Here is a 13,882-nt window from a genome sequence, read left to right as displayed (position 1 = left end):
GTCAGCCCCACCGAAGTGAAATGCCACTCAAAGGAGCGACATGGAAAAAGGTTCATCGGAAAGCAAGAGCCCACCGCCCGTCGCCCGGCAGCCAATGGCTCCGGATACCGAATCCTAAACAGGACTCCTGCACAACTTCGCACTACACATTCGGAAAAATCGATTTTTCTTTGATTTTCCTCCTTCAGTGACAAGGACTGACAGGAGAGTAAGACGATTTCGTGTCTCTGGAAGGATATTCTGATATTTTCTCTGGGCCACGAAATTGATTTGGGTCGACTTGGCCCGTTCCCTTCTGTCATGTAATGTCTGATTCCTCGCGTGGAGGGAGGGTTCTTGTAAATAAAATTGCGCCTACCTTTCGTGATGAATACTACGAGGTCGGCAGCACAGGACTCGCAGTTGTAGTTAACTTGACTTCACACTTTCGCAATTACACTTAATGACGATAGGAAATACTCGAACCACAGTTGACCGGAACTTCACCTGTTTCCCTTCGAATCGCACTCACTCACTATCCGCCTCGACTTCTCAAGGATCACCGAACGATTCTACTGACCGCAGGATTGCCCCGTCGTAGTACAGAACCGCGCTCCTGTCACAGGAACAAGGCAAGCAACCGTCAACACGCACGAGACCTTCCGACAGCACCCACTATTACACAATCACTAACTGAATTCGCTTTGGCGGAAAATTGGTTCACGGGCCGCGGGCAAATCACGCGTTGCGCGCTACCTCGACGTTTACTTCACTCGGACGATTCGGGAAATCGTAAAAGAATCGGAAAAGTCCTTCGTGACAGACGGCGGAAACCTGAAAAAGCGATTTAGTCGGTCGACCACAAGTGGCGGCGACCTTGTGGCTTGTGCGAGCCAAACAAATGAATGCAAATCGGAGCAACCTGCGTCCACCCCCAGCGAGACTTCACGCTTTCACCACGGTCAACTTGTTCACTCGACCAACAACACAATTGGGTCTATGCGATTCTAATTGGAAGTTGAACGGAATTCCCAACTGGCATCGCCACTTTCGCGTCCTTCACTCTGTCGCGGCCAGCACGAAAACTGTACTCGAACGCAAGACGCGGCACACATGAAAGACTCGTGCACTGCGAATAACGGAGCTCGCCAAGATTCGCGTTCTCCAGCTGGAGCCGGCGTTCGACTGGTCACCCTTCGTCGCGCGCTGCAACTCGGCTGCACAATTGTTTTTCTTTCGCCCTCGCTGTCCGCCCGCACTGGGGCGCTGCCGTCGCTGTCTGGTAAGACACAAGCTGCGAGTTGAATGCTTTCTGACGTCCGTTCCGTTTCCGAGTTGCCGGATCCGCTCGTGGTTGAAACGGAGTCGTCCGGGGAAGTCTTTTTGCCAAGTCAGCGCGATTGGAAAGCTCTCAAGTCGGCGCCGACGGTGATTCATTCATGGAGGTAAATTCAAGTTCAGGCTGCTGCCCCGCTTGGTCGGCCGTGAGGGGCGCTTGCAATTGTGTTGTGTACGCTGGCGGGAGTTTTTTCGGTCGGGGAGCGCGGTGTGGAGATGTTGGTTGAGAGCGTTGCCGGGTGGGGAAGCGCTGACGTCAACAGTGTACGCAGTATTTGACGGACAACTTTTGGCTAAAATTTGTGAGTAGATGTTTACTTGTGATTTGAAAATTTTTGGTGGAAAACGCCTCATTTATCTGCACTGTTGTCATCAAGAAAATTAAGCAGAAAAATTTACTGAAGAAAAATCTTTTACATTTTGAAAAACTACCTTTTCATATGAATCAATGGTCGCAAAAAAAAGCAAAAAAAAGCTGAAAAACCAAAGATACATTTGTTTGTAAAAAATGAGAAATTAGTCCTTTATTAGTATCATCGCAACATCTTCGTCTCCATTACCGCAAGACGCCATTTATTGCCTTTTATAGTTCCTATAAGCCAACAGTCAGAATCATGGAGGGCGACAGGGTGGACGATACTTCCTAAATTTAATATTTGAGACGTTCGTTGATACGCCGATCACAAAATCCAAGTTGAGCTAATGCGTGAAGCAATTTCACAACGCAGTTCTCCATTTGCTGACAGCACTGACCCGAGATATTTAAATCGTTCAGTTCTGGGCAGGCCGCTGCCGCTGACAGTGATTGTTCCTGTTTCATGGGGATCGGTCGTCAAAAATTCAGATTCAATCTAGGACCGTGTTGCATGAAGCGATCATTCCATTTTTGGACAAGTTGCCCGAGATTATTTTTGCTATTAGACGCTAGAAACCCATTATCTGCATATAGCAATGTATAGGGCGCTGGACGTAGAATGTTCCGTGAGACGGTATTTATAGCAAGAACAAAGAGGTGTGGTGAGAGGGGGCTTTCTTGATGAACACCAACAGGGACACGAAGCGGTTTTGATAGACCCGCCACACTTCGAACTTTATTTTTCGAATCGTGGTAGAGCAATTGAACCCAGCGCACAAGTTCTTCTGGCACTAAGTGTTGTCGTAAAGCATACCAGATGATTTCGTGTGGCACACGGTCAAACGCTTCACGATTCACAGTTATTACGGTTGTCAAGAATGCGTTCAAAAATCTTCATGATATGGGAAAGTAATCGGATCGAACGGTAATTTGAACATTCTGCTGGACTACCTTTCCTTTTTCATAATGAAACTGTAGGTACTTTCTTCCCAGTCAGATGGTGTTCTACCTTCCTGAATAACCCGATTAAAGAATTCACTGAACCACAGTGTTGGGTCCCAGTTCTTCCCTTTCCAGAGCTCAGATGCGACGTCGTCAAGTCCTGTTGCCTTCCCCGATTACATTCGCGCCCGCGATGTAGGCATAACCACAACCACCATGAAATTCCCACAAGGGGGCCAACCGTAAATAACTGGCTCTAGAGCACATCCCCCAAGAGTTCTCGCAGAGCATATACTCTCAAACTGCCATCCCACTTCCATAGTACTAGATAACCTCCGGTGAGGCTTCGTGGCAAACGAGTCACTTTAGATAAGTCCCTTGCAGACTCGGATCTGATTGCCATCCCCGAGTACGTGGGGATGGCACTCCCCAACAGTTTGACTGGAATTAGCTCGAAGCGGAGAACCGCAACGAAACCTTTCCACCAGTCAACTACCGCTCTGCGGACAATGCAACACAGAAGACGTCACAAGACAACACTAACACAAAATACACAAAACTGGTAGCTTTTTACCACGGCTACTATGGCCAATCGCCCATTATAGTGCAGGCTAAGCAGCATCGCGGCAGAATGCCCGTGTTCATTAGCGCATCGAAGTGTATCACTGCTAGCAAGGAACTGGCTAAAATCATAGATACCAATTACCACGTGAACGTCCATGTCGTACACAACCCTGACTGGAGGCAAGGTTCCGTGAGTAGAGAAACCCTAGAGCTTGACTACCATGCCCCGTTACAAGGAAGCCTATCTCAAGCCCGAAGTCTACGACCGAACGGCCTCTGGCAGGCACATTTTTTACGTGCTCATATGCGACCCGACATTTCCCACATTCGTTCCACCCAAGCTGCCACGTAGATGTTACACTCTCATCTAATAATCGTTTGACCGCAAGCGATGCTAGACCCTCCACCTGATCCACACTTATTAAATCCTTTGGCAGCAAAGGTACGCCCCTCCTGATCGTGTAGGCCGCGTTACGCCGGACTACCTCCAGATCAAGAGGAGGCACATCAAAAAGACCTGCATGGCGTCGGTGGAACCCGTACGACATACAGGAAGACACGCTAACAATGCCACTTGCTGACAAGCGTAGAAGGGTTTCCTGCCCTATGGAAACATCGCAAAGTCATACAACATAGAGGACTCCTATGTAGAAAATTCTAGGAAGTGTCCCACATATATGGATCTAGCAGCCCTCCTGGTTAGACCCCATTCACACCTTATCATACGCCTCAATATACACACCAATTTAGTCAACCGTGGCTTGAGCTCACGCTGGCGTGGATCCAAGGACATACGCTCCGCGATTGTGACTCCCAAGTATGTCACTTTCTGCCGGTATTTCAAACAAACTCTATCCGATTTAACCAAGGGCGGATGACATAGGCAGCCTTTCAGCATTGTCGCGACGGTTTTATCCGTTGAGACCGCGACCTCGACTTTCAGAGACCACGCGTTAACGATGCACATGTGCTCAGTACCCCGCCGCACGAGCTCAAGTCGACTGTTCCCCTCGACAAGCATGAGGAGATCATCCGCGTCGGCAACACATTCAGCTATGGTAGAAAGCTCACCTAACAGTTCATTCATCATCAGGTTCCATATTCCGCGCACCACACTTACCCACACACGCTCGTTCACACCGTAGACGAATGCTTTCCTACCATGGAAGTAGCTCTTCCACACAGCTAATTCCTGACAGGAACACTGACAAAGTTTCGATAACACGGATGACCAACTTAGGTAATCAAACGCGCCTTTGAAATCTACAAAGATTCCAAAGACGTGCTTGCTACGACAAGGGACAACAAAGTTCTTCACATATATGAAGGCGTCGTCGGTGGACCTGCCAGTACGAAAGCCATCCTGCCTGTCAGATACCAGATAGGATGATTTCATTGCCAAGTTTCGGAAGAAGAGATATGGCACTATACGGCGGAGGATAACTCTTATCCGTCTCTGGTGACTTCATTAGCACAACCACCCTGGCAGTCTTCCAGAATGCAGGGAAATAACACTCCCGCAAGCAACATTTAAACAAACATTGGACATGAGATAGGACCGCCCGCCAGATGGCTTTGCACATCTCGTCAGTCATCCCAGCCAGGTGACCTCTGAGACCTGAGCCTCGCCATGCTCTTTTCAATCTCACAACGCCTCAGGGGAGGAATTTTTCCCCCTCCTTCAGCGCGACCGTCAGAAAACACTGACGCCTCAGATCCTGGTAATAGCTCACCCAGCAAAGTACAAATACTATCACGCCATGTCAGCATAGGTTCACCGTTCACTTTGATGCCGGCTATGTCGTGACTACGTTTTCCTCTACATATCCGATATACCCTAACCCAAGGGTCATCACTACGCTCACCAAAGAATGGCCTCCAGTCTTCTTCTTTAGACTGCCTCTACAGATCTTTATAAGACGAGACACCTCGCCTATAGACGAGCCGTTTGGAATCTTTTCCTCAGGCGACGGACTTCCCTCCACTTAATACCAAGAGCATTCGTCCACCACGTGACATGCTTTCGAGCCCTCCGTTCGGGGTTCGTAAGCATGCCATCAGAGGCGCTACACATCCATTCGTTGAGCAGTTCAACTTTTTCATCCGTAGACAAAATACAAACTCAGAGAGAGGAGAGCGGCCGACTAACTCCTCTATCCGAGCAACATATTCCACTCGGATACACACACGTGTATTCCAACGCGCCGGCGTAAGTGGGAGATCTACACTCACATTCAGACCCCTATTGACCAGCACGACCTGAATAGGAGGTCCATGACTGGAAAAACGCCTTTGCTGCTACATTCACACAAGTTATATCTATATCACTGACGCCCCTAGAGCTCTCAAAAGTGGAAACATATGACGGGACATTCAAGCAGAACAAATCATGCTTTAACAACACTTCGGACAATACCTCTTCTCTACGTATAGCACGGTGCAAGATGTGCCCTGGGCAATTTGCTGTGCCACATATTGGAAACCGCATTCGCGTCCATGCCGTCCGTGCTTCGCGAATACGCGGAACCACCTCATCCAGGTACGCGATATACTGTTCCAGGTCATCTGTGGGTGGACAGAACATGCTTTAGCAAGACCACCGTCCTAAAGACCTTGTCATTGAGATACATACGCCCCACTCATCAGTGAGACGCTCAACACAGACGCAATCTGGACACGTATCATTAATGACGACGACCGCCTTCGCCGACCTCCTAGCAGTGAACACTCGCATGTCTCTAGGTAAGTCTCTCACGCAGTCATTGACTGGACTTGGAACCAGCATGCTATGTTACTAACATGACGGAGTTTAAGTAAGAAATATATAATAGCTTCGCAAAAACGGTCGGCACAACAAAAGGAATCGCTTCTGACTTCTAGGACCGCTACGATGAAATTAAATTACAAGCGAAAATCTTGCGCGGGACCAATTTTTGCTTGCGCGAGCTAGCTGAGTTGGCAGCACCATAGCCATTCCCTGTCCAATGACCTTCGCGCTCGGCGAAGGGAGTGAAAATGTGACTCTCCTTTTGGGAACCGCGATGCCGTGATCGCGTTGTCGAAGAGCCGATGGAGCCAAATGTGGATCCGAAGACTGAAGGTTAATTGGCGGTTGCGGCTGCTGACGTGACTGGGTCTGCGACGTTTGAGATGTTGGAGCCTGGGGTACCTGCCCACTCGAGATAAGCGGGTTTCAGGTGGTCCGAAGAGAGAACCTTTGCGATTCCGTTAACCTCTACGAGGAGCGTTCGGGCGTCGAACGGTTTTATCATTCGATGCGGGCCGGCATACGGCTGCTTTAGCGGCCTCTTGGTGGCGTCGATACGACGGAAAACGTATTCGTAGATGGCCAAATCTCTGAAGACGAAAGGATGATGTTCTGGACGCGTAGACGCTGGCACTGAGCAAATAGGTGATAAAGCCGAAAGCCATTTCAGCCGGAGAGGCTTACAGATCCTCTGTGAAAGTGATGCGTAGCCAGGACTGCCGGAAATGCTCGGAGTCATGGAATCTCGGTCATGCACTTTAAGGGGGCCTTGAGATTGCGATGCATCCGTTCTACCGTTTCGTTAACCTGGGGGTTGTAAGGTTTCGCTTCCACGAGGCGGTTGAGCTGGACGAGCGGGTCAGCCTCCAATTGGCGATTTTGATTAACGATGATGTACAGATGCACACTTATAATGGAGATCCAATATTCGAATATAGTTCGTGTCATAGTGGGAGCTATTGTATCGAGGACTAGAATTGCTCGCAGCCAACGTGTACACAGACGCTTGGCTGTGGCCCGGCTGCTAGGGTATGCCAATTGGACCAAAGCGTCCAGTGTTAGCATGGCCCTGTTAAAGATGATACCAAATGTTGGAGGTCCGCGATACACTCGTAGACTGCTTATAGCTAGAATGCTGAGCTCTATACTATTCTACGCTGTGCCAATTTTGGCAAGTGCATTGCATATCGCTTGCAATGCTCAAAAGATGGGCGCGGTTTATAGAAAGACCGCCTTAAGAGTGTGGTGTGGTTATAGAACCATTTCAAAGGAAGCGGCCTACGCGGTAGTCGTAATGATGCCGATCGATATTTTGGCCGATGGGATGATATGCATCTATGATGGACTCGATCCTTCCTCTGATCGACATGTGAAAAACGACGAAAGGGATGAATCGTTAATCAGGTGGCAACAACGATGGGTACGGGCGAAAAAGGGTCGATGGACCCACAGATTGATTCCCAACATCAAGATGTGAACGCAGAGAAAGTATGGTGAGATAAACTTTGATCTCATGCAGTTTTTCATGGGACACAGCGGTTACCGTAAACACCTCTATAGGTTTAAACTGAACAGCTCACCGAACTGTCCTAGCTGCGACGGTATTCTGAAGAACCCGTAGCATGTTTTCTTCCATTGTCCTAGATCCGCAGAGGAAAGGAAGAGTCTAGAGGAGGCATTGGGAGGGACGGTAGCACCGGAGAATATAATTGGGGAAATGCTTACGTAGCAGGAGAACTGGAATACAGTGAAAAACATGTTAGGGAGGATTCAGTGTAGGTTAAAAGAGGCAGAGGAGGCGAGAAAGGCCCGGATGCGAATGCAATCGATGGGCGAAGGGAGAAGCCACGTCCACCCCACGACGAAATATTTTGTGGTGGTTCCGCGGGAAAGAGGACAAGAGTTAGGGGGTGGTTTTAATGGGTAAAAATCCTCCGCTGGCACATGTATGTGTGCTTTGGAAGATTTCCATCTCCGGAAGAGAAAAAGGAATCGCCAGTGTATTCCAAACGGAATTATCGGCAATACTGTAAGCCTGTCGATGATCGAAGCTGCAAGCGTAACATAGCCGTTTTGACCGACAGCCAGGCGGACATTACGGCCTTGTACTCAACGGCGACATCCTCTAGGCTGGTGAGGCAGTGCAGAACAGCGTCGAATTGTCCGGGTGACACACTCAACGTCACCCTCCTCTGGGTTTCCGGTAATAAGAACTTAGAGGGGAATGACCAAGCTGACAAACTGGCCAGGCAGGGCTAGGCTCTTGGCAGTCCTTTGGTGGGCACAGTCTGTATTCTGCTGGCGACTGTTAAGGGTCTAATCTACTTGCACTACTTAGCAGCCAGCTCAGATGACAAAAGCTACCACCTGCGCCAAGTCAAGGAGGATTTCATCCACCTACAACAAAACCCCGGCACCGGCCGCTGGCCTATAGGAGACCATGGCGCCAGATTCCACATATCGTACATGTGTACTGCCGACGCTGTGGAGAAGGAGAAACCATCAGGCACTGCCTTTGCGACTGCACATCTCTAGTTAGAGTCATGGTACGGACACTAAATAAACAATTCTTGACCATTGAGGACCTCAGAGAGATCTCTTGTTGTGGGGTGGGAAAGCAGCTTTTCTTCGTGAATGTTACGGGTTGACTCTGAAGGTCTGAGCCGGCTGGACTCTGCTTCCTTGGTCTTACCATAACAGTCATTGTCTTCGGAGTTTGTGGCATCAAAACGACGCCCCAGAGCGCTAATTAGGCTTCGTGATCTCAACAGTGATCACGAATCTCACTCCTTTTCTCGAAATTCTCAATATTAACGGAGATACAAGCGTTTAAAGTTTTTCCTCAATTTCAGCAACTTTCCTGGCACTCAGACCCCCCGTCAATTCTATGCATCTGCATTCGCTTCCCCTTTTGAGTTTCCCTTAGGACTATATTTTCTCTACTCAGTTAAGGAAATTCCTAGCAACCCATTTGAGCTCTGCCTCTTATAGGACCCCAAAAACCAGCAGAACCCCTTAAGGACTCAAATAAAACCCGCGACTTCATTTAAAAACTTTTTACAATAATTTATTCTTTCAACATATTAACATTATCATTTTAAGATTCTGAATGTAGACAATCTTCTTACCGCAATGCATTTGCATTAATAAATTTTCAAATTTTCCTATGCAGAGAACCAGTCAGAACAGAATAACAACATAAAAGCAAAAATACTCAATTTACATAATAACATACACATTTTCCCGTTTGTGTGCATTGTGTCCTAGCTTGAATGGGAAGTACCTCGTCCAGGGGTTCGCATTCACTTCAGCCAAATATCGTCGAGCGTGCTGTCGGTGAGCTCCTCTTGCGGAAGAGCTTTCAGGGTGCGTAGCGTTTCCATGTAAAATACGAGCTCCGAGGTAACACTGCCATGTTGGGGTCCACCGTTGTTCTCAATGTTGTTCCGCAGCAGTTGTTCCCGCAACTTATCCTTGAAGTTTCTATGAACGGTCCGGTAAATGGCGTGGATTTGCTGCTCAGGCAGAATTGGCGCGATGGCCTCGTGCAGCTTTACAAAATGCCGTGAAATGTTGCGGAACGACTGCGACGGTACGGGCGGTCGTCCGTCCCATGTGTTGAGCTGATTAACCACCAAAGTCGTGACGATCAGAAGGACCTTGTTTTCGATTTCTTTTATGTGGCCGATGAAGTCCTTTTCGACGACATCGTAGCCTGCAACCGAGGTCGGGTCCAATTGGTGGAAGTGGTGCTTCACTTTCGGCAGTAGCCAGAGGACCAGCTGCAGTGCTCGAGACACAAGAGCCAAGTTCCCGCTTGTTATTGTTTTCAGTCCGGCTACATGAAGCGCTCCGGCACCCAGCACTAGCTGACACGAACGTGAGTTAAACGTCCGCAACAGGTCGACCACGTGCCGCGACAAATGCCCGGCCACAACAGGCAGCTGCATCGCACAGCGGCAATACTCACTAACAATTTGTACTAGGAGGAGAGCTGCGCCTACTAGCGTGTAAGGCTTGCCGTCCACGAGCAGAACCGGACTGGTGGGAACCTGCGGTCCGTTGGTCGGTATTTCTGCTTCGGACGCTTTACTGACACTGAAGTCGTTCTTTGCTATTCGATCAATGATTTTTTGGAATTCGTTTGGAATGTCTACTTGTTTCCAGCGCTCGCTGTCGAGCAACAGCGCGAGCTTGGATTTCCGTTCGGCGTGAAACTTCTGGGCAAAACGGGTGCCCTGTGCCTTTAGGGCTGCCTGGAGCGGAACGCATTGCATGCCGCAGATATCTTCACAACCCGAGCTAAAGCGCTCGACGATGTTGGTGAGGCGCATTATCTCGTCGGCGGTCGCTACGCTCTTCTCCAGACTTTGGCTTGAAACGAGATTGGCACAGCGTTCGTGGCAGTAGTTGCAAACGTGCGTAAGCAGCGCCGCCAGCTGCTCCATGACCAGCTGATGATCCGCTTGCGATAGGAATACTTCGGAATCGATGAAAGTCAAGGCATCCACTTGGTTCCCCGAGCTCGCGTTGGCCGTCTGCTCCATGACATCGTGCACGAGCTTAATCCTGTGCAAGAGCTTGAGGAGCGTGATGGTGGCTTTCTCGAGCAGCTGGATCCAGTCGGGTATCGAAAGGCTTTGGGCTTCCTCGCCGGCCCCTGTTAAGCAAATCTCCGCATCCGAGGAGGCTATCACCTCGATTACCATCTGCTTGATGATAGCCTTGATGGCCACTATCGCCTCCTCTTTGTATTTCTCTATAAATTTGAAGTTTTTCTCGCGTAAAAGGCCCATAATAATACAAACAAGCTTGTCCTCGTCGAGGACGCGATCACATTCTCCATTGGTCAACAGCGGACGATTCAGGTCCGCCGTCGAGTACCGCTCGAACTCGGTATTGAGCATTTTGTCGATCAGACGCTCCATTTCCTTTAGTTGCATGGGGAGGTGCCGGAAGCAGTGCACACCGACAAGCTCTTGCGCCAAGATCTCTTGCGTGGTTCCGATCAGGTCCAGAGCGGCTACGTAGTCCTGCGTGCCGAGCAACAGCTGAATCATGGGCTGCGTCTGGTGGACGGTGGCCATCAGCCGCAGCTTTTCAAGCGTCGTGTAGTAGTGCTGGCGCGTCCGAGCCAGTTGAAGAATCTTCAAAGAATCTTTGACTAGGGATGAGTCGATGTGCTGGATCTTGCTGCGAAGCTTCTTCACGTTCGTGTTGGCCTCGCTCATCTGCTCCATGATTGTATCCTGCGAGGTCATGGCGTGGAAGAAAGCGGAAGATTTTTGGGAAACTTGCTTAGCAATCTGTACCTCCACGATATCGAGGTAATGACTCAGACGCTCCTGCAGAAGGCGACCCGACTGCCTGCTCTGCTCACTGGTCTCTCCCACGCCGGGAAATACGTCCGCGAACGTACTGGGATTGTTGAGGTCGAACGAGTTCTTCATGAAAATTGGGGGAATGTCGTTGAGGTTCCCAACACCTCCGTCATGCTGCGATTCCCGCTGAACTAGTCTGTGACTGTGCGAGGTCGGCGATTCCTCTCCGAATTGTTGTTGCTGCGTGGAAAGCCTCACGTGGCGCCGATACCGCCTTCCGATGCGCTTAAGATACCCGTCGAAGTCGTTCCACAGAACGGAAGGGAGGGTGGTGGCCGGCGGAATGTGGACTTTTTCCACGAACGAGTCCCCCCATTTCTTCGTAAAAAGGTTCGTCTGCTTGCCCCGGCTGGGGTCGTTCAAAACAGCTGCGAGATTCTGGGCGGCCGAAAACACCGACCACTCCGGCTCCCGGGCAACCTGGTTCACGTGGTACTTGGCGACGTGTGTTTCATAGTCGCGGTCGTTCACGCCGTCCAGCGGTAGCGACGCACAGACCCCGTTGAATCCATACCGGCACACGTACGAGCCGCCTTCCTTGGTGCAGTGTCGATCGCGCAGGTGCCTGCAATTGGTCGGTAAAAAGTGCATCAGTTCAGTGCCCCGCTCGCCTGGCCCGCAACACCAGCACAACTTACTTGATAAAGTCTTGCGAGGCCTTAAACGTCTGCATGGGACAATAGTGGCATACTTCCCAGGGCTGCTGGTGCTCCTGCTGCAAGGACAGTTTGCGAAGTTCTTCGGCAGATTTTGTTGCCATTACATTTCGTTTTTGTTTGTTTCTCTATCGAATTGACGAGCGGAATATGGACGACAGCCAACTCTCTATTGACACAGCTGCATTGCTTTCCCTACTGACGTTGTGTGGAGTAGCTGGGACCGGCCAAATGTTCACTTTGTGGTTTCTACAAGGCAAATACGAATCCGAATGGAGAAAAATTCCATCGTGACAGGTGGAAACGTCAAATGGGCAAATGCACGTCAAACACGTCAAATCTGTTTCCCAATGGCGAAGAAGTGAAATGTCATCACTACCTGGACGTGGTGAGTTTGGCTTGCAGGGTTGGTGTATGTTTTCCCCATCGATATTTTTGAGGTGAGTGAAAAGAATCAACTGCGTCGGTTATGAAATTTGATAAAAAAGAATAAAAAATAAAAATTATTTAAATGAACATTTGATAGGCGGTGTATCTAATTGATTAACACCGTACATTGAAAGTGATTGCCATAAATAAGTTCGCTTATTGGAAGAATTGTTTCGTTCTTTGCGATAGTAAAGTTGCAATGAATATAACAATTTTTGTGATCTTTCGCTTTTAAGATTATTAACTTTCCATCAATCTCCTTAACGTTATCTTGTTTTAAATCAAATTACCCAACGGTTCTACCATGCACCTGTCTAGAATACCAGCAACACGGGAGAAATTTCTCGGTAAATCTAACAGGTAGTCTCCGGACACAATGGTCCCGGGCTTGCGAGTGTATTGGAGAAGCTTATCTGTGCACATAACAGGTAGGTAGGTAGGTTTCAGTGACCGATTCGAGGAGCCTAATTATTTGTTTTGGTGCTACAAACTTCTAAGACCGTGACTGCTGTTATCAGAGCAGGGAGGCAGAGTCCAGCCGGCTTAGATCTTCAGAGCCAGCCCGTAGCATTGACGAATAGAAACTGTTCTCCCACCCTGCAGTTAGAAATCTCTCTGAGGTCCCCAAAGTATGGTTTACCCAGTGTCCGTAGCCTGACTCTAGCGAGATCTGGACAATCGCAGATTAAGTGACTGACGGTTTCCCCCTCTTGTCTGCAGCTTCTGTAATGGGAATGCTAGCGTATGCATGGTCCCCTGTGAACCAGCGCCCCGTGCAGACCGCCGTAATCTTGTACGCATTTGCACATGTCTGGTACAGCTCTCGTGATCGGGTTTTGTTATAAGCTGGGCAAATCCTCCTTGACTTTGCACATGTGGTAAGCCTTCGCCATCTAAGGCCCGCGGCTGCTAAATATTGGGAGTCGATTCCGCCCTTGACAGTCTCCAGCGAGGCAGCGACTGTACCTGCCGAAGGACTGCCAAGAGCCGAGCCCCGACTAGCCAATCCCTTAGTCGGTCCATTCCCCTTTATAATTCTATGACCGGGGACCCAGAGGAGGGTGACTCGCTGAGTACCAGGCCTTCATAGCCGCTTGGCTGTCTGTCAGAATTGCTATGTCAAGCTTTGGGCTCGGATCATGGTCCAGCCATCGACAGTCCTTCCGCTTGGAATACACTGGCGAATCCTAGGAGACGACTCGGATATACTTAAGTAATCCAATTACTTTTTTATTTTAATAATCCGTTAAGTAATTAACACCACTTCTCATTTCAACAATCCTTATAAATATTTAAGATATTTTTAAATTAACAATTCATATGTTGTTTTCATTAATGTACACTTAACATTCTATTTAATTCAACGAACTCAAAAAGACTTCTCTCCTCAATTCCCAACTTGATATCTATCTCAAAAACTTTTTTAATCTTTTTTTTTAAGTCCCACTGAATAATTAATTTTAGTGACAGG

The 13,882-nt window shown here is 48.9% G+C and overlaps 2 protein-coding genes across 2 annotated transcripts in view; both read right to left on the bottom strand.

The window, feature by feature from the left end:
• Positions 1 to 1,168, bottom strand: part of LOC119652878 (protein numb) — a 252,661-nt gene extending 251,493 nt beyond the window's left edge. The window contains exon 1 of the mRNA XM_038057242.1: positions 359 to 1,168. The gene's annotated coding sequence lies outside the window, so the exon portion shown is untranslated. The remainder of the gene's footprint in view (positions 1 to 358) is intronic.
• A 7,818-nt stretch (positions 1,169 to 8,986) lies between these two features.
• On the bottom strand, positions 8,987 to 12,339 carry LOC119650950 (vacuolar protein sorting-associated protein 54). Its single transcript, XM_038054184.1, has 2 exons — positions 11,965 to 12,339; positions 8,987 to 11,891 (listed from the first exon to the last, which is right to left on the bottom strand). Exons 1-2 carry the CDS (start codon positions 12,084 to 12,086, stop codon positions 9,248 to 9,250), a joined length of 2,766 nt encoding a protein of 921 aa, XP_037910112.1. The 5' UTR covers positions 12,087 to 12,339; the 3' UTR covers positions 8,987 to 9,247.
• Positions 12,340 to 13,882: the final 1,543 nt, after the last annotated feature.

This window comes from Hermetia illucens, chromosome 3 (genome assembly GCF_905115235.1).
Source record: "Hermetia illucens chromosome 3, iHerIll2.2.curated.20191125, whole genome shotgun sequence".
Classification (NCBI taxonomy): Eukaryota; Metazoa; Arthropoda; class Insecta; order Diptera; family Stratiomyidae; genus Hermetia; species Hermetia illucens.
This window is presented reverse-complemented; position numbering and strand designations above follow the sequence as displayed.